The sequence below is a fragment of the Ursus arctos genome, chromosome X (genome assembly GCF_023065955.2).
Source record: "Ursus arctos isolate Adak ecotype North America chromosome X, UrsArc2.0, whole genome shotgun sequence".
NCBI lineage: Eukaryota > Metazoa > Chordata > Mammalia > Carnivora > Ursidae > Ursus > Ursus arctos.
In genome coordinates, this window is record NC_079873.1 from 31,303,272 (window position 1) to 31,328,179 (window position 24,908).

The 24,908-nt window shown below is 37.8% G+C and overlaps 1 protein-coding gene across 3 annotated transcripts in view; it reads left to right on the forward strand.

Moving 5' to 3' along the window:
• The window catches only part of PRRG1 (proline rich and Gla domain 1), a 140,507-nt gene extending 115,948 nt beyond the window's left edge, over positions 1–24,559 (forward strand). For all 3 annotated transcript variants that reach the window (XM_026513285.4, XM_026513286.4, XM_044389358.3), the window contains exon 4: positions 20,469–24,559. In XM_026513285.4, coding sequence (XP_026369070.1) covers positions 20,469–20,954 — 486 coding nt within the window. In that variant the 3' untranslated portion in view covers positions 20,955–24,559. The remainder of the gene's footprint in view (positions 1–20,468) is intronic.
• Positions 24,560–24,908: the final 349 nt, after the last annotated feature.

Below are 24,908 nucleotides of genomic sequence, written 5' to 3' on the forward strand. Positions count from 1 at the left end.
GGGGGTTGGTTGGGCAGCCATGTTAGCAAGCTTTGCACTCCCCAGGTGTTCTGTGAGAGGGCCCTTGCAGACCCCAGACTGAAGTGGACCTGTCTGGAAGGGGTGGATCTGTGGGTTGGGGGCATGGTATAAGTAAGTTAGGTAGTGAATGTCAGCTCCCTGCTGTTTCCTGCAGGGGGCAGAGGAGGGAAATGATGCCTGGGATCCCTGCCCCTCCACCGCATGCTCTGAGATGAGTAAACAACTCTCCCTCCTGTATGACTCAGGTGTTTTTTGAACTAGTGCTTCTGTGCTATATTTCAGGGGGTTGTTTGCTGTTCTATCTCTTTAAGGGTGGGGACTCGGCTTCCTCTCACCCTCCAGGCTCTCCCAGAGCCCAGCCTACTGATTTTTAAAATTCTAGGCTTTAGGTCCCACTGATTACTCACGAAATTTGGCCCCTGTGGTTTTCAGAGTCAGATGTAATAAAGAATCATTTTGCTGCATGGCCTCCCTGGTGTAGTAGCCTTGTTTCTCTCCCTTCCCCGTGCCTGGGGGTCCCTCCCTCCCATGGTCCTCTTGTAGTCTGCTTAGCTCCCTACCACCTCTCCACCATTCCTACCCTCTTTGATGTGGCCCCTCTTCTACATTTGGTTGTGGAGTTTGTTCTGCCTGTCTTTAGGTCATTTTCTGGGTTATTTACACGGATATGAGTGTTATCTAGTTGTATCCATGGGACAAGGTGAGTTTAGGGTCTTCCTACTCTACCAACTTCCCCCATAATCCCATACTTTATACCTTTTCTTAGCCAATACATGTCCTACTTTCCTTGCATAGAGATGTTTCTTGTATTATTTTTAGTAGATCTAATTACATATACTAGAATTCTTAAACTAGAAACCTTAACTTCTAATAAAAACTAAGAACTAGGAAATTGTGAATGGTTATACCACATCTAGTAGACGGGCAAATTTATGAGGAGATTTCCTTATTTTTGGTAACATGCACTTTCTCATAGTTCAAAATGTGGCACAAGGCATGTTTGCTGACACATCCAGATATCTTTAGGTAACAAGAGCCAAAAGTAGATACATCTATGTTTAGTAATTAATGTTTCAGTATTTATCTTATTTGGAAATGATCTAGATATGCAATGAGTTTCCATCACTTAACCTAGAAAAACTAAAGTTCCAGGTTACCAAAAATATTTGGGTAACTATTTTTCAGTAGGCATACTATAAAACGTTATTATTGGAAAGTACACTTACAAACTTTTATCCCAATTATATGCTTAACATACTTTTTAACAGTCATATTCAGATTACTTATGCAAATTTCATGAGAGATTAAAACAGCCATCATGACAAAGTTTGCAAAACACATAGTGTGAGCTTATTTGACTTACCAACTCAGGCAGAATAAAAGATATATGACTACATTATATTCAGTGCTGACAACTCTGAAGATATCTCTATTTTAATTAAACCAATATAGTTAAACCAGCTTTTATTTACCAAATATTATCACAGATTACGTGAATTTGTAAAGCTTTTGGGTTTGTTTCTATATTCTGGAGAGTTTAGAAATACTAAATTTACAAGTGCTTATTCTTCTGAGTCAATTAAATCAAGCTTTTTTACAAAGTAATTTTGGCAGTGCCATCCAGGGGAAGAAAAATATGTCAGATATGTATCATACATCCACAGACATAGATAGAAATATAGACACCCTATAGCTTCCATTCAGAATTTTAGCTATGAATCAGGTACAGTACAAACTCCACTAGTTGATAATAACACTTGAAGTCAAATTAATTATGTTCCAGGCAGACCGAACAAGTTAAAGTTACCTGCTTCAGTGGCTAAGGCTTTTTACTAATATTTGTGGAGAAAATTATAAAGATTTGTATTTGTCCTTCGCAAGCAATCTTATGGAAGCTACGGACTAGATTTGGGCAAGGGAGCTTTTATAGCAGGTTGTATTTTAAAAGGCCTCTTTCCTCCACTGTTTCTCCAGTCTTGGGTGATTGAGGGAGGGCAGTGTCTTATTTACCTCCTTGGGTATTTGCATTTCAAAAACATGTAAAATTTACATCTTCAAGGGACAGAGAAAGAATGTTAAGTTTTCTCCTGGAAGTTTCAGTGCCTTTTGGATGACTTCAGCAGTCCTAATAAAATGTAGTAGTGAAGACCCATCATTAGAGGGAGTGTTTCATCAAAGGAACTCTCTGGATTTAGGGTCAAATGGGGCATCTTTAGGGTTGCAGTTGAAGGAGGGGGTCATTTGGGTCACTAAAGTCAGGGAAATGGTAAGTCCATTGGATCATGCCAATTTTGCACAGCCAGAGACAGACCGCATCTTAATGTTTTGCCTTCACTGTGATCCTTTGCAGGGATCACTGTTGGAAGGATGGGCACAGCACCAAGCAGTAAATTATCTATGTGAGGAAAGGAAGGCCCTTGGTCCAAATATCTGGCTTCAGGGGCCTTTGCCTTCTCTTTTCTCTTTTCTCTTTTCCTTCTCACTGGAGGCTTTGATTACCCTGTCAGCTTTTTCCCTGGTCTCAGGGACCCCTTATGAATCACATTTCTTGCTTTTTCCCAGTTCATGGGAAAGCTGAGGGGGCTCAGGATCTGTGGTGTTTCAGAGGAAACAAGCATATAGCTCAGATGGATCTTTAAGAAGATTGTGGATTTTAAGGTCTTTGGAGATGCTGACCATTTGGCACATTTTGGCCACCATGAGTAACAATTCATAGCCCCTTCCAAAATAAAAAACAACCTGCAAGAGCCAGTTAGCTTCCCTCTATCTTATGCAGTCCTGCTGCATAAAATCTTTTAAAAGGTATAAATGTCAGTTAAGGTAGTTTCTGATCTGTTTCCACTTCTTCATTTTCTCCCATTACCTTAATCTTGTGTGTTGTTAACCAGTAAGTTTTGGATGATGTTACTGTGTACCCCCTTCACAGGCAGTTGCTTTCCAGGGTGTCCCAATCAACCTGTCCAGGAATTGGGTCCACCTTTACTAGCCTGATATGTGAGGTCTTTGGGAAAAGCCCCTGGGCCTCTGGAGTGTAATGCCAGAGCTTTGGCATGTTGGTATGCTACAACACTGAGCAATGCCCAGGAATCTTCCATGGGGTTCTACATTTATCAAGGAACTAGTGCACCTCCTCGAGATTCTTAGGGGTTACTGGCAATAGATGTTCAGGAAATTTTTTTTTTAGCACTTTTTTTTTTTAAAGATTTTATTTATTTATTTGACAGAGACAGCCAGCGAGAGAGGGAACACAAGCAGGGGGAGTGGGAGAGGAAGAAGCAGGTTCATAGTGGAGGAGCCTGATGTGGGGCTCATGTGGGGCTCGATCCCAGAACGCCAGGATCATGCCCTGAGCCTAAGGCATACGCTTAACGACTGCGCCACCCAGGCGCCCTTTAGCAACTTTGAACCAGGGATTGATCTATGATAGCTCATCAGGTCAGAGGACGAAGAGCCACAACACTGTGTTAAGTGGCAGCATAGAGACCATAGGCCTCTGTTGCATTTGTGTTTTCATAGGGCTGTTGGTTCTTGTTGCAAGGCTCTTTCACTCTTTGGGTTAGGATTGACAGTCTAGGCACAACCCAGTGACTCAACTGTTACAGGCAGAGACTGCCCATCCTCTTCAACTACAGGAATGCTTTCTTCTTGCTTTATTCCACAGCCTCTCCTTGAGCAGTGGCAATGGCTTTGCAGCCCACTCCACCCTACTTAGCTCTCCTCGGACTTGAGGCATGGAGGACCCTTATGCACATTAATAGTCAGTTAAGGTCCTTATAATCAATGGTGTGATCATCTTGTTGGACCATATGGCCTTCATCAGGCTGCTCTGGGAAGCACATTGAATTATTATAGCAGCTGTGGTATTTTGGGTTTCATACCACAGGCAACACATGACAGAGGCAATATGTGAAAGCATAGAGCAGTGGAGCAGACTTCCAGGAAGCAGTGTTCCTTTCTCAGATGAGGTTCCCCACTTGAGTTGGGTGGTTTTTAAGCAAGTTGCAGCTACATGACAATCAGTTTACTGCAAGAGCAAACATGCATTCCTGCTGACTACCTCAATTGTGTGCAGGTCTCAGCCTATCAGTACCCAATACAGAGGCTGGACCAGCCCTTGTGGTTTTTATTATGATTGCAAGACGCCCTCAGCAATACCATCAAGAAACTTTATAACAAACAAGATTTACTGCTTACAGGTTCTGGAAAGTACACAGCAAGGTCGTGGAGAGAGAGAATACAGGACTAGGATTTTATGTGTTCACTTTTTGTGAATTTAAAACATACAAGTATGAATTTAAAGCACAGGAAGAGAAAAACAAGCAGCCCAAATGGTCAGTTATCTGAATCAATGAAGACCTCTAAAACAAAGGAGCAGGAGCGGAGTTGACGGGGTGGCCTGGCTCTTAATCTAGTTGTATAGCAGGCAATATATTTATCCAAGCTAGCCATCTTTAAAGTGGATGCCTCTGCAATAAACCTTAAGTCAGATGCTTGCATCCTAGAAAGGAAAAACTGTCACGGCTTATGCTATAATAGCTTACAGGTTTCAGAATACAGGTTATCTCCTTGGTTAAATTTATTCCTAGGTATTTTGTTCATTTCAATGAAATTGTAAACAAATTGTTTCCTTAATTTCTGATAGCTATTACTGTATAGAAATGCAACAGATTTCTGTATATTGATTTTGTATCCTGCAACAACACTGAATTTGTTCGTTAGTTCTAATGGTTTTTGGCAGTCTTTAGAGTTCTCTTATGTATGTCATCTACAAATACAGTTTTGCTTTTCCTTTCCATTTTGGGTGCTTTTTATTTCTTTTTTTTTTTCCTAACTGCTTTGCCTAGGACTTCCAAAATCACCTTGAGTAAAAATGGTGAGAATGGTCATCCTTGTCCTGATCTTAAAGGGAAAGCTTTCAGCTTTTCAACATTGAGTATGATGTTAGCTGTGGGCTTTTTATATATGGTCTTTATTAAGTTCCCTCTATACTTTGGTGAGAGTTTTTAATCATAAATGGATATTGAATTTTGTCACTTGCTCTCTGCATCTCTTGAGATGATATAAGATTTTTATGCTTCATTTTGTTAAAGTGGTATATCATATTGATTGATTTACAGATTTATAGATGTTGAACCATCCTTGCATCCCTGGAATAATTCCCACTTATTTATGGTGTATGGTCCATTTAATGTATTGTTTAATCTTGTTTGCTAATATTGTGTTGGGGGTACATCTATGCTTATCAGGGATATTGGCTTGTAATTTTCTTTTCATGTGATGTCTTTGTCTTATTTTAAATGTTTGGTACATTTCACCAGTGAAACCATCTGGTCCTGGATTTTTGTTTGTTGTGAGGTTTTGGTTACTGATTCAATCTCCTAACTAGTAACTGGTCTGTTCACGCTTTCTGTTTCTTTATGATTCAGTCCTATAGGTTGTATATTTCTAGGAAAAAATCCATTTCTTCTAGGTTCTCCAGTCTGTTGATGTACAATTGTTCATAGTACTTTATGATCTTTTGTATTTTTTTGTTCCCAGTTTTAACTTCTTTATCCTTTCAGAAAACCACCTCTAAGTTTCACTGATCTTTTCTGTTGTCTTCAGTGTCTCATTTATTTCCAGTCTGATCTTTGTTACTTCCTTCTAACTTTGGGCTTTGTTTTTTGTTCCTAATTCTTTGAGTTATAAGGTTAGGTTGTTTAGATTTTTTTCTTGTTTCTTAACGTACACATTTATCACTGTGAACTTTCCTCTTAGAATTGCTTTTGCTGCATCCCGTAAGTTTTGGTATGTTGTGTTTCCATTTTCATTTGTCTAGGGATATTTTAAAGTTTCTTTTAATTTTAATTTCTTCTTTCCCATTGGTTGTTCAGGAACATATTTAATCTCTACATATTTGTGAATTATTCAGTTTTAATTGATTTCTAGTTTCTTGCCTTTGTGGTTGGAAAAGATCCCTACACTTTGCACTGTGTGTGTGCTTACATCTGAAGTGAGTCTCTGATAGGCAGCATATAGATTGGATTAAAAAAAAAAAAGACCTTTCAGTCACCTCATGTCTTTTGCTTGGAGCATTCAGTCCATTTACATTTAAAGTAATTATTGATATGTATGTACTTATTGCCTTCTTACTAATTGTTTTCTGGTGGTTTTTGGAGTTCTTTGCTCCTTTCTTTTTCTCATCCTCTCTTCCCTTGTGATTTGATGATTTTCTTTAGTGTTACACAAAAAATATAAAGAAGGGAATCCAAGCATATCTGTTACAGGTTTCTTGGTTTTTGGTAACCATGAGGTTCATATATCACATTCTTTGTAGCTAATAGACTATATTTTGTATTTGTGTTTTTCTGATGGGGTGAATTCCATTATATTTCAGCTCACTGATCCATTCTTCTACTTTATCCAGTCTGCTCTTGAACCCCTCTAGTGTATTTTTCAATTCAATTATTGTATTCTTTAACTCTGTGACTTCGATTTGGTACTTTCTTCTATTTTCTGCCTCTTTGTTGAAGTTCTCATTTTGTTCATTTCTCTCCTGAGCTCTGTGAGCATGTTTGACTGTTATTTTGAACTCTTTATCAGGTACACCACTCAACTCTGTTTTATTAAGGTCTTATTCTGAGGTGTTTTTACTTCATTTGGAACATACTCCTCTGTTTCTCTCTTTTTGCTTTACTCTCGTTGATTTCCATGCATGAGATGAAACAGCCACCTCTTCCAGTCTTAAAGAAGTGGTCTTGTGAAGGAGTTGAAACATCATTCAACCCTGCACAAGCTTTTGATGCCTCTCAAATCTTTGTGATTGTCCAAGCAACCTGTTTTTAGTGCCTTCCAGTAGTTGACGATGTACCAAGACATGCCAGTGTCCCTAAGGGCAGGATGTCAGCCAGCTTCAAGACTAAAGCTCGCTGGAAGCAGGACTTCAGACAGCAGCTTTTAAAGTATGCAAGCGTAGTTCTTTGGGACCACAGGTGTAATTCCTGATGGCCACCAGTGCCAGGCAATATAGAGGGGTCTTCTGGGCAGAAGCCACCAAAGTCAGAGCACCAAAAAAAGGGGCAGTCTCCTTTCCAGGCAATACTGATGCGTTGAAATAAGGCAGAGGGAGCACGTAAAGATGGTGTCTCCTATCTTCCGTCCCTAGACCATTTCAGTAAGCCCCTAGATGCATCTTAAATTAGATGTCTGCCCCTCCTGCCAGTGTTTTAAGATTAGGTCTCTTTCAAAGAAAGTCTGGGCACTTTTCAGTTGGCTGCATTTATACTCAGCAGTGAGTCCATTCATATGAGCCCTTTCAGAACCTTTTCTCAATTTTCCACAGCCTTATAGGTCTTGTAAGTCCCTTTAGCTTTCAAAGATCTCAGGTGTATGCCAATGTGTACAAGTTGCTGTTCGTTTTTGGGTGTTTTTCAGAGGAATTTGTTCCATATGTAGCTATAGATTCAGTGTGTCTGTGGAAGGAGTTGAGTTCAGAATCTTCCTAAGTTGCTATCTTGAACCAGAACCCTGAAAGAATAAATTTTTAACAGTCAAATTTTAATACTGGGCATTAGGGGTATTTTGGATCTTGAAATTGCTCCTGTTGCCTCACATAGCAGGACAACTATCCATTTCTCCCTCAAGTATCCTGACTCCCAACCATAACAGTTTGCAAATAATTACATATAAATTAAAGAGGGTCTTATTTTATGTTTGCCACCTTGCAAAGTAATAGTCCCCATAATTAATTTTAAAAAGACAATAAAACATCTTCTTTCTCCCTCAGCTATACCATTTTCAATTCATAGTAAAATAAACTGAACTGGGGCGCCTGGATGGCTCAGTTGGTTAAGCATCTGCCTTTGACTCAGGTCATGATCCCAGCGTCCTGGGAGCGAGCCTCACCTGCTCCGCAAGGAGCCTGCTTCTCCCTCTCCCTGCTCGTGCTTTCTCTCTCATTCTCTCTCTCAAATAAATAATTTTTTTTTAAAACTGAATTAACACCATACTCAGTATAAATATTGTTTCTCAACAATTTGCACCCTAGTGGCAGTTTCAAGATAATGCCTTACTTTTCGTAATGTAATGTACAATTTGTAAATGTTCTATCTTTTCTCAGAAGTTATATCTACACATTCCTACCCTATTGATGGAGGAATTAACACAAAGATGTCAAGTGACTTTTGTATAATGCTAGCTGTTTTCTGTAGAACATCCATCATCTTGGTAAAGAATCTCTTCCTGGAATGTCCCAACTTGTTCTCACTTGAGGCAGCTTTTGGAGTTAGGATTGTGATTTTCGTCCTGCCTCTCTGATAATCTTTCCCTTTCATACCCAGAGACATTGTGGGTTCAGTTCCAGAGCACCACAATAAAGTGAATACTTAAGTAAAGCTAGTCAAAGGAATTTTTGGGTTTCCCAGTGCATATAAAAGTTCTGTTTACACGATGCTCTAGTTTATTATTAAGTGTGAAATAGCATTATATATAAAGAGATCATGTGCATACCTTAATTTAAGAACACAAATGCTAACCATCATCCGAGCTTTCAGTGAATCATAATATTTTTGCTACTGGAGGATCTTGTTTTGATGTTGATGCCTGCTGACTGACTCTTCCTTTCATGAACGGTTTTTCTGTAGTATGCAATGCTGTTTCATAGTGCTTTACACACAAAACCACTTTCAAGATTGAGTCAGTCTTCTCAAACACTAATGCTGCTTTATCAACTAAGCTTATATCATATTCTAAATCCCTTGTCATTTCAACAATCTTCATAGCCCCTTGAGCAGTAGATTCCATCTCAAGAAACCACTTTTTTTGCTCATCCATAACAAGCAACTCCTTACCCATTAAAAGTTGTATCATGAGATTGTAGCAATTCATTCACCTCTTCAGGTTCCACTCCTAATTCTAGTTCTCTGGCTATTTCCACCACATCTGCAGTGACTTCCTCCACTGAAGTCTTGAACTCAAAGTTATCCATGAGGGTGGGAATCTACTTTTTCCAAGCTCCCATCAGTGTTGATATTCTGACTTCTTCCCGTTAATCACACGTGTTCTTAATGGCATCTAGAATGGGGATTCCTTTCCAGAATGTTTTTTAAGTTTCAGTGGTAGTTTAGTGATTCACCAGTTGCATATAACATCCAATGCTCATTACATCAGTGCCCTCCTTACTGCCCATCACCCAGTTGCCTATCCCCCCTCCCCTCCTGCAACCCTCAGTTTCCTATAGTTCCAGAGTCTCTTAAGGTTTGTCTCTCTCTCTGATTTTGTGTTATTTTATTTTTCCATCCCTTCCCCTACGTTCATTTGTTTTGTTTCTTAAATTCCACATATGAAGGAATCATGATACTTGTCTTTCTCGGACTTATTTTGCTTATCATGATACCCTCTAGTTCCATCCATGTTGTTGCAAATAGCGAGATTTCATTCTTTTTGATGGCTAATATTCCATTGTGTATATCTATACCACCTCTTCTTTATCCATTCATCTATTGATGGACATCTGGGCTCTTTACATAGTTTGGCTATTGTGGACATTGCTGCTATAAACATTGGGGTGCATGTGCCCTAAGTTTACATCCTTTGGATAAATACCAAGTAGTGTTACTGCTGGGTCATAGGGTAACTATATTTAACTTTTTGAGGAAACTCCATACTGCTTTCCAAAGTAGTTGTACCTGTTTGCATTCCCACTAACAGTGTAAGAAGGTTCCCCTCCAACATCTGTCATTTCCTCAGTTGTTAATTTTAGCCATTCTGACTGGTGCGAGGTGGTAGCTTATTGTACATATATTGTATATATGACCACATCTTCTTAATCCATTCGTCTGTTGAAGGAGCACATCGGCTCCTTCCACAGTTTAGCTATAGTGGACAATGCTGCTATGAACATTGGCCCTTCTCTTCACGACATCTGTATCTTTGGGGTAAATACCCGGTATGTTGAGGGTTTTTATCAAGAAAGGATGCTGTATTTTGTCAAATGCTTTTTCTGCATCCGTTGAGAGGATCACATGGTTCTTGTCCTTTCTTTTATTAATGTGGACTATTACATTTATTAATGTGGACTATTACATTGATTGCTTTGCAGATGTTGAACCTCCGTTGCATCCCAGGGCTAGGTGAATAATCCTTTTAGTGTACTGTTGGGTCCTTTTAGCCAGTATCTTGGTGAGAATTTTTGCATCTATGGTCATCAGGGATATTGGTCTGTAATTCTTCTTTTTGGTGGGGTCTTTGGTTTTGGGAGCAAGGTAATGCTGGCCTTATAGAATGAGTTTGGAAGTTTTCCTTCCATTTCTATTTTTTGAAACAGCTTCAGAAGAAGGGGTATTCATTCTTCTTTAAATGTTTGATAGAATTCTTCTGGGAGGCTGTCTGGCCCTGGACTCTTGTTTGTTGGGAGATTTTTGATTTCTTCCTGTTTCAGTTTTGGCAGTTTATATGTTTCTAGGAATTTACCCAGATTCTCTAATTCTTTGGTATATAATTGCTCATAATATTCTCTTATAATTGTACTTCTTCATTGTTGGTTGTGATTTCTCCTCTTTCATTCATGATTTTATTGATTTGGGTCTTTTGGATAAGTCTGGCTAGGGGTTTATTAATCTTGTTAATTCTTCCAACTTCCAAAGAACCAGCTCATCTGTTTTTAATTATTGATTTCTCCTCTCCTGCTGGATTTAGGCTTTATTTGTTCCTTTTCTAGCTCCCTTTAGGTGTAAGGTTAGGTTGTGTATTTGAGACTTATTTCCTGAGAAAGGCCAGTATTGCTATATACTTCCTCTTCGGACTGCCTTTGATGCCTCCTAGAGGTTTGTCATGTTTTCATTTGTTTCCAGGTATTTAATTCTTTAATTTCCTGGTTGACCCATTCATTCTTTAGTAGGATGTTCTTTAACCTCCATGTGTTTGTGTTCCTTCCAAATCTTCTCTTGTGACTGAGTTCAAGTTTTTAAAGCATTGTGGTCTGAAAATAGCCATGGTATAATCTTTTTGTACACATTCTGTGGCACCCTACAATAATTACAATAGTGCTATCAAAGATCAGTGATTCCCATAAGCAATATAGTAATAACTTTGAAATATTCCAAGAATTCCAAAATGTGAAAGAGACACAATCGTTGTTGGAAAAATGGTACCAGTAGACTTGCTCCATGCATGGTTGCCACAAACCTTCAATTTGTAAAAAACACAGTATCTGTGGAGTAATAAAGCAATGTGCATTACAATGAGGTATTACCTGTACTTGTTCAGAAAAGGAAAAAGCCACATGACTGTTGGGCCCAGCAGCATTTATACACTTTTCAGCAATACAGACCCACTGAGAACAGCCCCCCCTTCCAGACTTTAGTCAGATTGTAAGACATGTTTATCTCTAATTATGAATAGAGTCCTTCAGGTCTTGAGTCACAGTCCGAGTGACTGGCATACAATTGGACTATTCAGAAATGGAAATGAAAAAATTCACAATCGAAAAGCACACATTTTTATAAAAGAACAACAAATATTGCTTGATAGAATCTTGTACATACTGAATTTTGTTCTGAAACCCACCTGTGATGAAACATTTACTTTGGGGCTCCTCCTCTGAAATGGCAGCTTCAGATTACATTCATAATTTAACCTTATCTAAAACTACTGAGACCTTTGAATGATATTTTATTCATTAAACAAATTTCCATTTCCTCTAAAAGCATTACTTTACTTTATATCAAGTCTTGAAATCATATGCTCTTTCTGAATATCTTTTGGCTGCTTTCCATTAGATAATAGCTTACAGAGACATAAACTTGGATTTTTTTGTTTGAATAACAATTAGTGCTTGTGAATTTTCATCTGATTCTCTGGCTTCATGTACAAAATAAGTCTAGTTCCCAAAGAAATAAATGTGATAATTACCCTTTTATTCAGATATCACTTTAATCTGTACAATGAGCCCACTTGCTTTTAACATGATGAAAAGATTGAATTTTCTAGGAAAATGGTCTAACAGGTTCAAAATATCTTATTGATCAAAGGAGATTGCTTTTTGGCTTGCTCTGATGCCTGGCCTGTTCAAGTCCCAGTTCCAACATTTATGTTTTAAAAGATCTTATTTAGAGAGCACATGAGCAGGGGGAGAGGGATAGAGAACCTCATCAAGAGTCACTAAACTGAGCCACCCTGGTGCCCCACCTTTGGTTTATTGTTGGATGACCTGTCTGTGCCTTCATTTTCACATCTTCAACTGTGGATAATAATTGTGCCTTTATTATTGGGTGTGGATTAAATCTGATTGTATAGGGGCACTTGGGTGGTTCAGTGGGTTTTTCTGATCTCAGGGTCATGAGATCAGGCTCTGTGTGGGGCGTGAAGCCTACTTAAAAATCTGATTTTATACTTTCATTTTCGTCTAAGCTTTGTGGCACTTCAAAATGAAAGTTGTTTTATCCTGTAGATTTACTAGGATGCCAAATAAGCCAGAAAAATTAATTTAATTATACAAGCCAAGCATGGAGAAAAGCATAAACAATGCACATGAAAATGACCTTATCTCAAAGTGATAGGATGGCCAAATTACCTGAAAAAATATACTAAAACGTGGCTTTGTTATATTGTCCTAAGAGTGAGTTTTTATACAAAAAGTGTACACATTTTCTTCTAAATGTCAGTTTTGACCTGTGATTAGTGAGTCAATCACTTGACAATTTAAGGTTTTTGTATTATCCTAAAATAAATGCTGTATTCTTGGGAGTGTGCTGTTTCTACTTTTGAATATTGAACCTTGCATATTTTCATCTGTGGACAACCTTTAGGAGATCATACACTAATCTTCGAATCACAGAATGTTGCAGTAATAATGTACTTTTTAGAAAACCTAGTTCAGGGGTGGAACATAGATGACTTTGGGTCATTTTTATGCCCACAGAGTACTTTCAAAGCCAGTGTGGGAGGGGATTCATGATGGTAGCATAGAAAGACCTAGAACTCACTTCCTTACACGGACAGTGCAATTTTATTTATTTAAAAAATTATTCATATGTAGCTGTAAAGTACTTGAGAACTAGAAGAACTGCACCTTCACCACAAAAGAGATGCATCAAGAAGGGTAGCTGAGGCTTGGGAACCTACCCTAGATCCAGGAACCCCACAATCAGAACTGTCCCTTGAGGAGTGAAGCTACTGGGTCAGCACTGGAGAGAGAAAATGTCTGGTTTTGAAAATCAGTGGAGGTTAAGACCAGAACTATGGGGAATGGAGATTCTGCTCTTAAATCCACTTACCCTGATAATCAGCATCAAAGTAAAAAGTACCTAGACCATAGTGAGGGAGCCCCACTTACTAATATGAAAGTGACTGCAGGAGAAGCAGGAACCTGCAGGGACTTTGGAAATACTGGCAGACACTACTTCTGCAGTCTCACCCTAACTAACTAACTTGCTGATGATGGAGCAGACAGTCACCATCTTTTGTACTTTTCCTTTAGCCTGCTAGCACTGAGGGGTGTGTTTTGCCCACCTCCTGCAACAGCCAAGCCAAAACTGAGACAGGTAAATGGCTTCAACCCCACTCTCCCTGTGTAGTGGCTGAGCTGCAACGAGGACAGGTGCATACCCCAAGCCCTGCAACTGCAGCCCATACACAAGTTTCCCATAGGGTGCCTGGCTGTGGTTGCTGGGGAGACCGGGCCACAGAATACAGCTTCTACATAAGACCACTCCTTAATGGCTGAGGGAGGTAGCCATTTTGCCTAATATATATGGACACAGACAGGAATGTGTCAAAATCAAAGAAAAGGAAAACCCCAGAAAAAGGCCATAATGAAATGGCGATAAGCAACCTACCTGATAAGGAGGAGTTCAAAATAACAGCCATAAAGATACAGAGCTGAGCACTTCAACAAAGAGCAGAAGTTAGAAAGAAGTGAGGATACCTTAAGGGACCTCTGAGACAACATCAGGTGGAATAACATTTGCATTATAGGGGTCCCAGAAGTAGAAAAGAGAAAGGGCCACAGAAATCATATGAAGTAATTGCTGAAAACGTACAGCTAATCTGGGGAAGGACACAGACACTTCCACATAAGATAAACTCAGAGAAACACCATGCCACATGATAATTAAAAAGTTAAAGAGATGAGCCTGATGTGGGGCTCGATCCCAGAACGCCGGGATCACGCCCTGGGCCGAAGGCAGACGCTTAACGACTGTGCCACCCAGGCGCCCCTAAAGAGAATCTTAAAGGGAGCAGCATATTATGTACACGGGAAACCCCATAAGGCTATGAGCAGATTCTTTAGCAGAAACTTTACAGGCCAGAAGGGAGGGGCATGACATATTCCAAGCGCTGAAAGGAAAACCTGCCAACCAAGAACAATGTTGTTATTCACAATTGAAGGAGAGATTAAAAGAGTTTGTCACCATTAAACCAGCCTTACAAGAAATGTTAAAGGGACTGCTCTAAGCTAAAAAGTAAAGGAACTAATAATAAAATATACAAAGGTAAAAAAATCTCACTTGAAAAGATAAATAGGAAAGGTAGTGGGTCAACCACTTCTATAAGGAATAGAAGACAGAAGTAGTAAAGTTTATTAAATACAGCAATTAGTTAAGGGTTACATAAAGATGTAAAATCTGTCATCAAAGGCACAAAGCTTTGGAATGTGTTCAAAATTAAGTCACTATCGACTTAAAAGAGACTGTTGGAACATCTTATGTATTTATGTGAACCTCGTGGTAACCACAAAGAGAAAACATACAGTAAAATACTACACAAGAGAGAGAAAGGAATCTAAACATGACCCTAGTGAATATAATCAAGCCACAAGGGAAAAGAAAAGGAAAGGAGCAACAAAAAGCAGTAAGTAAGTACCTACCTGTTAATCATTACTTTAAATGGACTAAATTCTCCAAAACACATAGCATGACTGGATAAAAAAACCAGATCCTTCTGTATGCTACCTGCAAGAGACACACTTCAAACCTAAAGACACAGACTGAAAATGAAGGCATGGGAAAACATATGTATACTATGTATAAGTGGAAACGAAAAGAAAGCTGGGGTAGCAATACTTACTTAAATGGACAATAAAGACTGAAACAAAGAAGGGCATAACAATGATAAAGGGCAATTCAACAATAGGATATAACATTTGTTATTTGCTTTATACATTTAGTTGCCTTGATGTTGGGTGCATAACTTTGAACAGAAATAAAAGGGGAAATGGCAGTATGATAATAGGAAGGGACATTAATACCCCACTTTCATCAATGGATACATCATCCAGACAGAAAATTAATAAGGAATCATTGGCCTTGAATAACATGTTAGACAAGATGGACTTAATAGGTATATATAGAACATTCCATCCCCACACAGCAGAACACACAATTCTTTTCACGTAAACATGGACCATTCTTTAGGATTGGTCACCTGTTGGGCCACAAAACAATTCTCAATAAATTAGAAATCAGTTATGATCAGCGGAAAATGCACAAACACATAGATGAAGAAATCAAAGAGGAAAAAAATAATACCTTGAGATAAATGAAAATGGAAATACAATGTTTCAAAATCTTTGGCATGCAGCAAAAGAGGGAAGTTCATAGCAATACAGGCTAACCTAAAGAACAATCTTAATCTAAGCCCAAAGTTAGAAGGAAATAATAAAGATCATAGCAGAAATAAATGACCTAGATCCATGAAACTAAAAGCTGGTTCTTTGAAAAGATAAAGTTGATAAACTTTTAGCCAGACTCATCCCCCCAAAAAAGAAATTAGATATAAAAAGGATAAGAAAATACTATGAACAATTATATGCCAACAAATTAGACAACCTAGAAGAAATGGATATATTCCTAAAATATCCAATATTCCTAGACTGAATCAAGAAAAAAAAATCTGAATAGACCATTTTTTAGTAACTAAATTAGTAATTAATTAAACTCCCAATAACTCCATATCCAGATGGCTTCATAGGTGAATTCCAGCAAACAAAGAAGAGTTAATACCTTCTCTTCTTAAATATTTCAAAAAAATTGAAGAGGAAGGAACACTTCCAAACTAATTTTTACAATGCCAGCTTTACTCTAATACCAAAATCAGACAATGACAGAAAACACAAAATTATACACCAATATCTCTGATGAACATTGATGGAAGAATCCTCAATAAAATGAGCAAACCAAGTTCAACAATACACTAAAAAGATCACACAGTGTGACCAAGCGGGATTCATTCCAGGAACACAAGGACGATTTATCACCCACCAATCAATGTGATATACACTATATTAGCAAAATGAAGGATAAAAATCCTATGATCATTAACGTAGACAAAAAGCACTTGACAAAATTCAACATCCATTTATGATTAAAAACTCTCAACAAAGTTTGTGTAGAGGAAATATACCTCAACATGATAAAGGCCATATATGACAAATCCACAGCAAACATTATACTTAATAGTGAAAAGCTGAAAGCTTTTCCTCTTGATCAGGAACAATACAAGGATGCCCACTGTCAACACTTTTATTCAATATGGTATTGGAAGTCCTAGCCACACCAGTTAGACAAGAAATAAAAGGTATCTAAATTAGAATGGAGGAAGTAAAGCTTTCACTATTTGCAGTGGACATGATACTATATATAGAAAATCCTGAAGACTCCACCAAAAAGCTATTAGAATAAATGAATTCAGTAAAGGACACAAAATTAATATACATAAGTCTGTTGAATTTCTATACACTATACTTCTAACAAAGTAGCAGAAAGAGTAAATTAAGAAATCAATCCCATTTACAACTGCATCAAAAAGAATAAAATACCTTTCTTTTTGATGCAGTTGTAAATGGGATTGTTTTCTTAATTTAACCGAGGAGGTAAAAGACCCATACTCTGAAAACTTTAAGATGCTGAAAGAAATTGAAGACTACACAAATAGATGGAAAGATACACTATGGTCATGGAGTAGAAGAATACTGTTAAAATGTCCATACTACCCACAGCAGAACGCCAATGGTATTTTTCAAGAAACTAGGACAAATAATCCTAAAACTTGTATGGAACTACAGAAGACCCCAAATAGCCAAAGCTAATCCTAAGAAAGAAGAACAAAGCTGGAGTATCATGATCTCTTATTTCAAACTATACTATAAAGCTTTAGTAATCAGAACAGTATGGTATTGTTATGAAGACAGGCACATAGATCAACAGAGCAGAATAGCCTAGAAATAAACCCATGGCTTACATGGTCAATTAACCTATGACAAAGAAGGCAAGATCATACAGTGGCAAAAAAAATAGTCTCTTCGGTAAATGGTGTTATGGACATTGGACAGCTACATGCAAAAGAAAGAAACTGGACCACATTCTTATACCACATGCAAAAATTACCTCAAAGTGGATTAAAGAATGCAATGTGGGGCACCTGGGTGGCTCAGTCCATTGGGTGTCTGACTTGATCTCAACTCAGGTCTCAATCTCAGGGTCATGGCCGTATACTGGGGTCCAAACTGGGCGTGAAGCCTACTTATTAAAAGAAGAAGAAAGAAGAATAGAATGTAAGACCTGAAACCATAAAACTACAAGAAAACGTAGGTAGTAAGCTCTATGATGTCAGTCTTTGCAATTTTTTTCTGGTGGGGGAGGAATCTGTCTCCTCTGGCAAGGGCAACAAAAGCAAAGTAAACAAATGGGACTGCATCAGGCTAAAAAGCTTTCCCACAGCAAAGGAAGCCATCAACAAAGGAAAAAGGCAACCTACTGAATGAGAGAAGATACTTGGAAATGATATATCTGATAAGGGGTTGATATCTAAAATATATAAAGAAGTCATACAATTCAGTAATGGCAAAGAAAAACCAACCCAATTAAAAAATGGGCAGATGACCTGGATAGACATTTTTTCCAAGAAGATATATAGATGGCCACCAAACATGTGAAAAGATGTTCAACAACATTCATCATCAGGGAAATGCAAATCAGAACTACAAATGAGATATCACCTTCCACCTGCCAGAATGGCTAGTATCAAAAAGAGTTAACAAGTATGGTGAGGATGTGCAGAAAAAGGAACCCTTGTGCATTGTTGTTGGAAGTGTAAATTGATGCAGCTACTATGGAAAACAATGTGGAGGCTTCTCAAAAAATTACAAATAGAACTACCATATGATCCAACAATTCCACTTCTGGGGATTTATCTGAAGAAAATGAGAACACTAATTCAAAAACATGTGTGGACCTCCATGTTCACTGCAGCATTATTTGTAATAGCCAGGATATGGAAGCAGCCTAAGTATCCATCATAGATGGATAAAGATGTGTATGTATATACACACAATGGACTATTAACCGTAAAAAAGAATGAAATCTTGCCATTTGGACAACATGGATGAACCTACATGATATTATGCTAAGTCAGAGAATGACAAATACCATAAAATTTCATTTACATGTGGAATCAAGGAACGAAAAAATTAAACAGAACAAACCGGTGGTTGCCGGAGGGGAGGAGGGGCGGATGAGATAGATGAAGGGGATTAATAGATACAACTTCCAGTTACAAAATAAGTCATGGGGATGTAGCGTACAGCAGAGGGAATATAGTTATTATAATAACTTTGGTGACAGATGGTACTAGACCTATCTGATCATTTTGTAATATATAAAAATATCAAATCATTATTATATACCTGAAACTAATATAATATTGTATATCAGTTATAATCTAATAAAAAATAAGAGTGATAGAAAACAAAAACTAAAAGCCTCAGTCTGGTAAAAAGAAGGATAAAAAGAAAAATCTCACAAATAACTAATAAAGTCCAACAAACAAGTATAGGATTTCTCAGGGGCTCATTGGAAACTGTAGTACCATGGAACATTACCCAGACTCCTTAGGGAAAAAAAGATAGCTACAACCTAAAAGTCTGAAATATCATTATGATAACATTTTACCAATCAGGGTGAAGGAAAGATCATAGAACTGCAAATTTTAATAGACTGCTTCCCATGTGCCTCATCTATGGAGAATTCTTCAAAAAGGACTATTCAACTGCAAAATCAATCAGAACAGCAACTTCAAAATCAGGGAGGATGAAGAGAACAAATAGTAATGAGCAATGATTCATGCAATGTATGTATAATTAAGTCTGAATAGATAATGATGTAGTGATTAGGAATGTTACAAATGTTAAATATTCTTTCTTCAAAAAAAAAAAAAAAGCCTGTGTGACTAATAAAATATATGACTATAAAACAACCAGCTTTAGTGCCCAGAGTCTTACTTTTAACCGGATTCATAGAGTTATGTTAATGCCATGCTATCATGGGACATCTGGCATTACAATCCCCCATCTAGCCCAACTCCCTCGATTATTTGCCCATTTGGATAATGACCTGGTTCCCTTCCTTGATGCCAGATATTTATTTTGTAGTGCCTGCAAATAAATAGGATTGTGAGAAAAGCACTTACTGGTTAGGTTTAAACATTGGAAAAACAGTAGCATTGGGATTGGGGGTGGTCTCCATACCACGGTATGGGATAATCAGTGAATTTGAGGCAGCGACTTGATTATGATATTCAAGAATTATAACAACTACTATTTGAGTTTTATATGCCAAGGACTTAATTAGACATGTCATATATGTTATTTCATATGATGCTTAGACAGCCTATAAAGACAGATTAGTATTATCCTGTTTCTCAGGTGAGGAAACTTAAGACTCAAAAGAGTAACTTGTCCAGGTCTCATAGCTAGTCATTGGGTCAGGTGAGCTTTTTATGTTTTCAGTATTTCTCCCCAAATATTAAAGATTTGAACTACTAGGTCTCATGTCTTTTGGGATTATAGTCTGTGTTTGGAAATAACAATTTCTTCACTAGCCTGAGCTTTCTACTAGGGGCAATTGTAATTACGACATTCAGTGAACATCTGTGTACTAAACTTTGGGGGGTGGAGAGGGAGTTGAGGAAGGTCTGGTGGAAGGGGACCTCAAACAGAACCATTGGAAAATAAAGCATTCATCTGTAAAGCGTTTGACTACTGAAAGCCTACAACAGCCTAAAATAGCACATACCATTAATGATGATGGGGATTAGGGATCAGAAACTTCATAGTTGGACATGGAAAATGATATGTGACATTTTTAAGGGAATAGTATTTGGTTTAATTGGGAAACAGGAAATCTCTCACACTTTGTTTTTCCTTCTAAAATGTCATAGCTGAAAATATAACTCCCAAGTCTTGAAAAAGACTCTTGGGTTCTCACTGACCATTTTAGGAAAGATCCAGAGTGAACATCATAACGTGATTTATTTGTAATCTCTTGTCATGGAAAATATAGGCAGTAGCTCATTTAAACCAACAAATCTGGTTTCGGTTTTTGGTTCATTATGTTAATAGAACCCAGACATTTCTCATTTGATATTTCCCATCTTTTGATCATACTAATTTTTATTTTGTCTTTTATTTTCAGAAGGAGTTTTGGAACACCTACACAAAAGCCCAACAAGGAGAGAGTAACAGAGGAAGTGACTGGTTTCAGTTCTACCTTACATTTCCATTAATCTTTGGCCTCTTCATTATCCTTCTTGTCATTTTTCTAATTTGGAGATGCTTCCTCAGAAACAAAACTCGCAGACAGACAGTAACTGAAGGCCACATGCCTTTCCCACAGCACCTTAATATTATCACTCCGCCTCCCCCACCAGACGAAGTGTTTGATAGCAGTGGATTGTCACCAGGCTTTCTGGAATATGTAGTTGGGCGCTCAGATTCTGTCTCCACTCGCCTATCCAACTGTGATCCCCCACCCACCTATGAGGAAGCCACTGGCCAGGTGAACCTCTGGAGGAGTGAAACAGAACCTCATTTAGACCCACCCCCAGAGTATGAGGACATCATTAATTCCAACTCAGCCAGTGCCATTGCTATGGTGCCTGTGGTCACCACCATCAAATGAAACTGCAACCTTCCTTCTACTATAATCATTTTTAAAATACTAATGAAAGAACTTTCTAGCACTTTACCACTACATAAATGTGCATTGACTTATTTTATTGGACTCTGACAGCATACCACTTCACGTTTTCTGATCTGATTTTCATTAGTTTTGTTTCCTACTATAAAATCATTATCCATGCTCATTTTCTCTAATGGAAATATGTGAAGAGGGAAAAACCTTAGTGGAGGTCTTTATGTGATGTGATGAGACATACGTGTGTGTGTGTGTGTGTGTGTGTGTGTGTGTGTGTGTGTACATCAGCCCAGTATACGTGCAAGTGTCTTAAAAAGCCATTAACTTCTGTCTAAATCACCTTTATAACAATATACTCTCCAAAATTGGGAGTGGGGGGAGACACCAACAATTTGTATAATAGCCACATGCTGTTGAATTTTGAAAATAAGATAAACTTAGCATGTTTTCTAATTCTTACTGGCTTGTTAACATCCCTTTTTCTTCAAGTACCTTAAATAAATGCATGTATTCCATCTTGATTTTAGGAGCATCTCAGAAAGAGAGAAGGCAGGCACAATAAATGATAATTTACCTATAGTATATAGCGAGACTATCATTGGTCATTAGTGACATTTGGCTAGTTTTGTTGACGACTGCCTTTCCCAACCGCCCCACCCCCAAATTAAACAGTGTTTGCTTAGTGTCTTTGAATGTCTCATGCTATTTGTATTAACATCTTGGTAGAGAGGATTTCTCGGTAACAGAATAGTTTCTAAAGCACTTAACATGTATTAATGACAGGGAATAGATAGAGATTTCTTCTTTGCTCATTTGTGACAATAATTATTTTCTTTTTGCTGTTTTATTGCCTTTTACTCTGCTGTCTACTCCCTCTCCTACCACCACAGAATCTGTAAGAACCTAGGAATTTAGTTAAAATTCTTGAAATTATTTTCTTAGTTTTTGTATAGACTGAAGTCTTTGCCTCGAGAGGACTAGGTGGCGTTTTTCCATTAAATTAGGAACTGTGATTTTTATATTGCTCTGCAGTTGGTGGGGGAAAACTGCAACGTCTGTGTTGTGCCAGGTGCACAATAAATCTGTTTCACGTAGATCTCATTGTTGCTATTTCCTTTTGTATTTTCCTAATTTTTTTTGAGTGCAGGACTTTTCTTTTCCCTTGGAGCAGAAGAACAGGCTGTGAATGAACTGCCGACATAAACGACTCAGAAAGGAAAAGAGGGTTGTTTCATATAAAGTCCCATTATGTATGCACTGATGGAAAATTTATATTGGTCAGGGAGATGTCTGTACCACTCCCAAGCCTCCTTAGTGTTAGAGAAAATGGTTAATTGAGGCAGAAGCAATGCAGGTTCTGGAAGCATCAGCCATATCCATCTCCATCCCCACACCCCTGCCCCCATCCTGCCCTGGAACCCAAAAATGAGGAATGCTGGGGGGAAACCCTGAACTAGGAGTCAGATGACCTGAATTTCCATCCTGTTCTGTAAAAAAGAAAGAAAGAAAGAAAGAAAGAAAGAAAGAAAGAAAGAAAGAAAGAAAGAAAGAAAGAAAGAAAAGAAAGAAAGAAAAAGGTACTTGCCACGGTACCCTCGGAAAGACCCACATCTGCACCTTAGATTCCTTAACTCTGAGACGGATAATGGCAGTTGTCCTGCTCATCGGCAGGGGCTTTGGAAGGATCTAGTGAGGTGGTGTGTATGAAAGTAATTTGTAAGATATGAAGAGCTGTCTACGTGTGAGGTCATAGCATTGTTCTTACTGTGCTTAAGGGAGAATTTCTCCGTTTCCCTAAAATTTATCAGAGCTTTCACATAGTGAGAAATAGAGTAGGCTGCTCCATTAATGGCTAATACGCTCCTAATCTGAGTATCTGGGCTGTTAAATTTCTGTCACTCTCTGGTCTATACCAATGCTGTACCAGACGACAGCCAGCTTAGCACAAACAGGATGAAGCAGATGTTGGAAAGGGAACTAAGATGTATGTGTTTAGCTGGTCGGTTTTGTAGCTTTCATGAACTAAAAATTCATAAATCTTGACCCTGGTCTCAGTAGAAGTGACAATATTATTTTGAACTTGACTGTGAGCACATGGTGACTTTTGGCTTCTAGTTAGAGCTAAAAGTGGGAGTGTTTGTGCGTGCATGTATGGCTAGTCTGGCTTCTTTTTAAAGGAAAATTAAGGTTCCTTTTCTGTGCACTTTTTTTTTTTTTGTCATTAACATTAGGCCTTAGATTAAACCAGCAGTTTTTAAAGTGTGGCTGGCCCATGAACCCCTGGGAGTCCTTGAGAGCCTTTCGGGGCATCTGTGAGATCAAAACTATTTTCATGATAATACAAAGGCATTAGTTGTCTTTTCACTCGTGTCTCAAAAAGTAGTTGAAAATGTAAAACAATGCCATTTCCCACAAATCTTTTTTCTGTTTTAGGAAATACAGCTATTTTCTTAAAAATGTTATTTATGTTAGCATGTAATAAACTTTAATTTTTGAATAATTTTATTTTCCAATATGGCAAATATTGATGGGTATAAACAAAAGCTCTGACATCCAGGTCTCTAATAAATTTTAAAGAATATAAAGGGGTCTGGAGAGCAAAAGTCTTGGAATTACAGGATTAGAAAAAGGAGCAGGATATTCTATTACTATGTATATATTCTTGCAACTTTATATTTTAAAGTCCTGATATTGGATTTAATGGTGCCTCGTAGAGATACCTGCATTATAATATAAGAATGGATGTTGGTTCTTGAAGCAAAAGCCAAATGCTTAATCTAATCAATGGCTACAGCTTTTTCACCTGTTGGTCAAAGAAAACACACCACACTGTAGTGATAACTGACACCAGCCACAGATCTCATGGCAGCATTCATGGGATGACAGTATAAACAAAAATACCACTTTCTTCAAGAAACATTCTCTTAGGTTTGTTTTGTTTGATTTTGACTTAGGTTTTACATTTTTCAAAACTCTTTTGCTGCCCCATCTGGTTTTATAAACTGAGTTTCTTAACGTTTGTTATAACTAAAGGGGCTTGTCTGGAATAATACATATTTTTTATGCTTTTGCCTTTCTTACACGATTGATATTACATTCACCTTTGGTCATTTTTAATAAAGGTTTATTTTTGCAGATATATTTAGTACCTTTCTTAAGCAGTAAGTAACTGAATTGAATCAACCAGTTTGCATTTTAATGAGAGAATGGGGCTTAATTGTCTTCCAGTGGAATGATTTCCAGGCCTCCACATCTAGTGTCTGGAATCCTAGAACTGGCACTTTCTGCCTTTCTGCTTGGAATGTCACAGTGAATTATATCTGTTTAAAGTGAATTAAAGAGTTTTTTTTTTATTGACCAGTACAAATACAAATGCTGTGTTTGATTCATTGTTAATGATGACTTCAAGATTGATGATCTGATACAATAACTTGGTTCTGTGTAAATAACATGTATTTTATTATAATTCACATTTTTACTTGGTTTACATTAAATTATGGTATTTAACTATTTTTATGTTTATACTAGGTAAGGTTTTTCTTATGTTTCTGTGTTTTTGGTATGCTAAATAAAGCTATTTTTAAACCCACGAGATTTTTTCTGCCATGTATTTATTATGGTTAAGTAATAAACATGCTTCATAAGCTTTTATTAATTATGGTCTTTTTAACAAGGGAAAATTGTTTCTTTTTTTTCTTATGAATTTAAGAACTATTGCTCAGCAAAGAAATCAGAAATTATCTGGTGAAAACTTCAGGGTGTTCTCAGCATAAGAAAGACTTCTGTACTAACTTTTGAATGATGCCGGCATGATACAAAATGGAAACACTCCAGAGGGACCTCCCTGCTGTAGTGTAGTTTGTCCAGTCTTGGGGATAGTGTTGTCTGCAGATACCAAGGAGCTGCTTTTTACCCTCCTTAACAGCTTGCATTTGACAT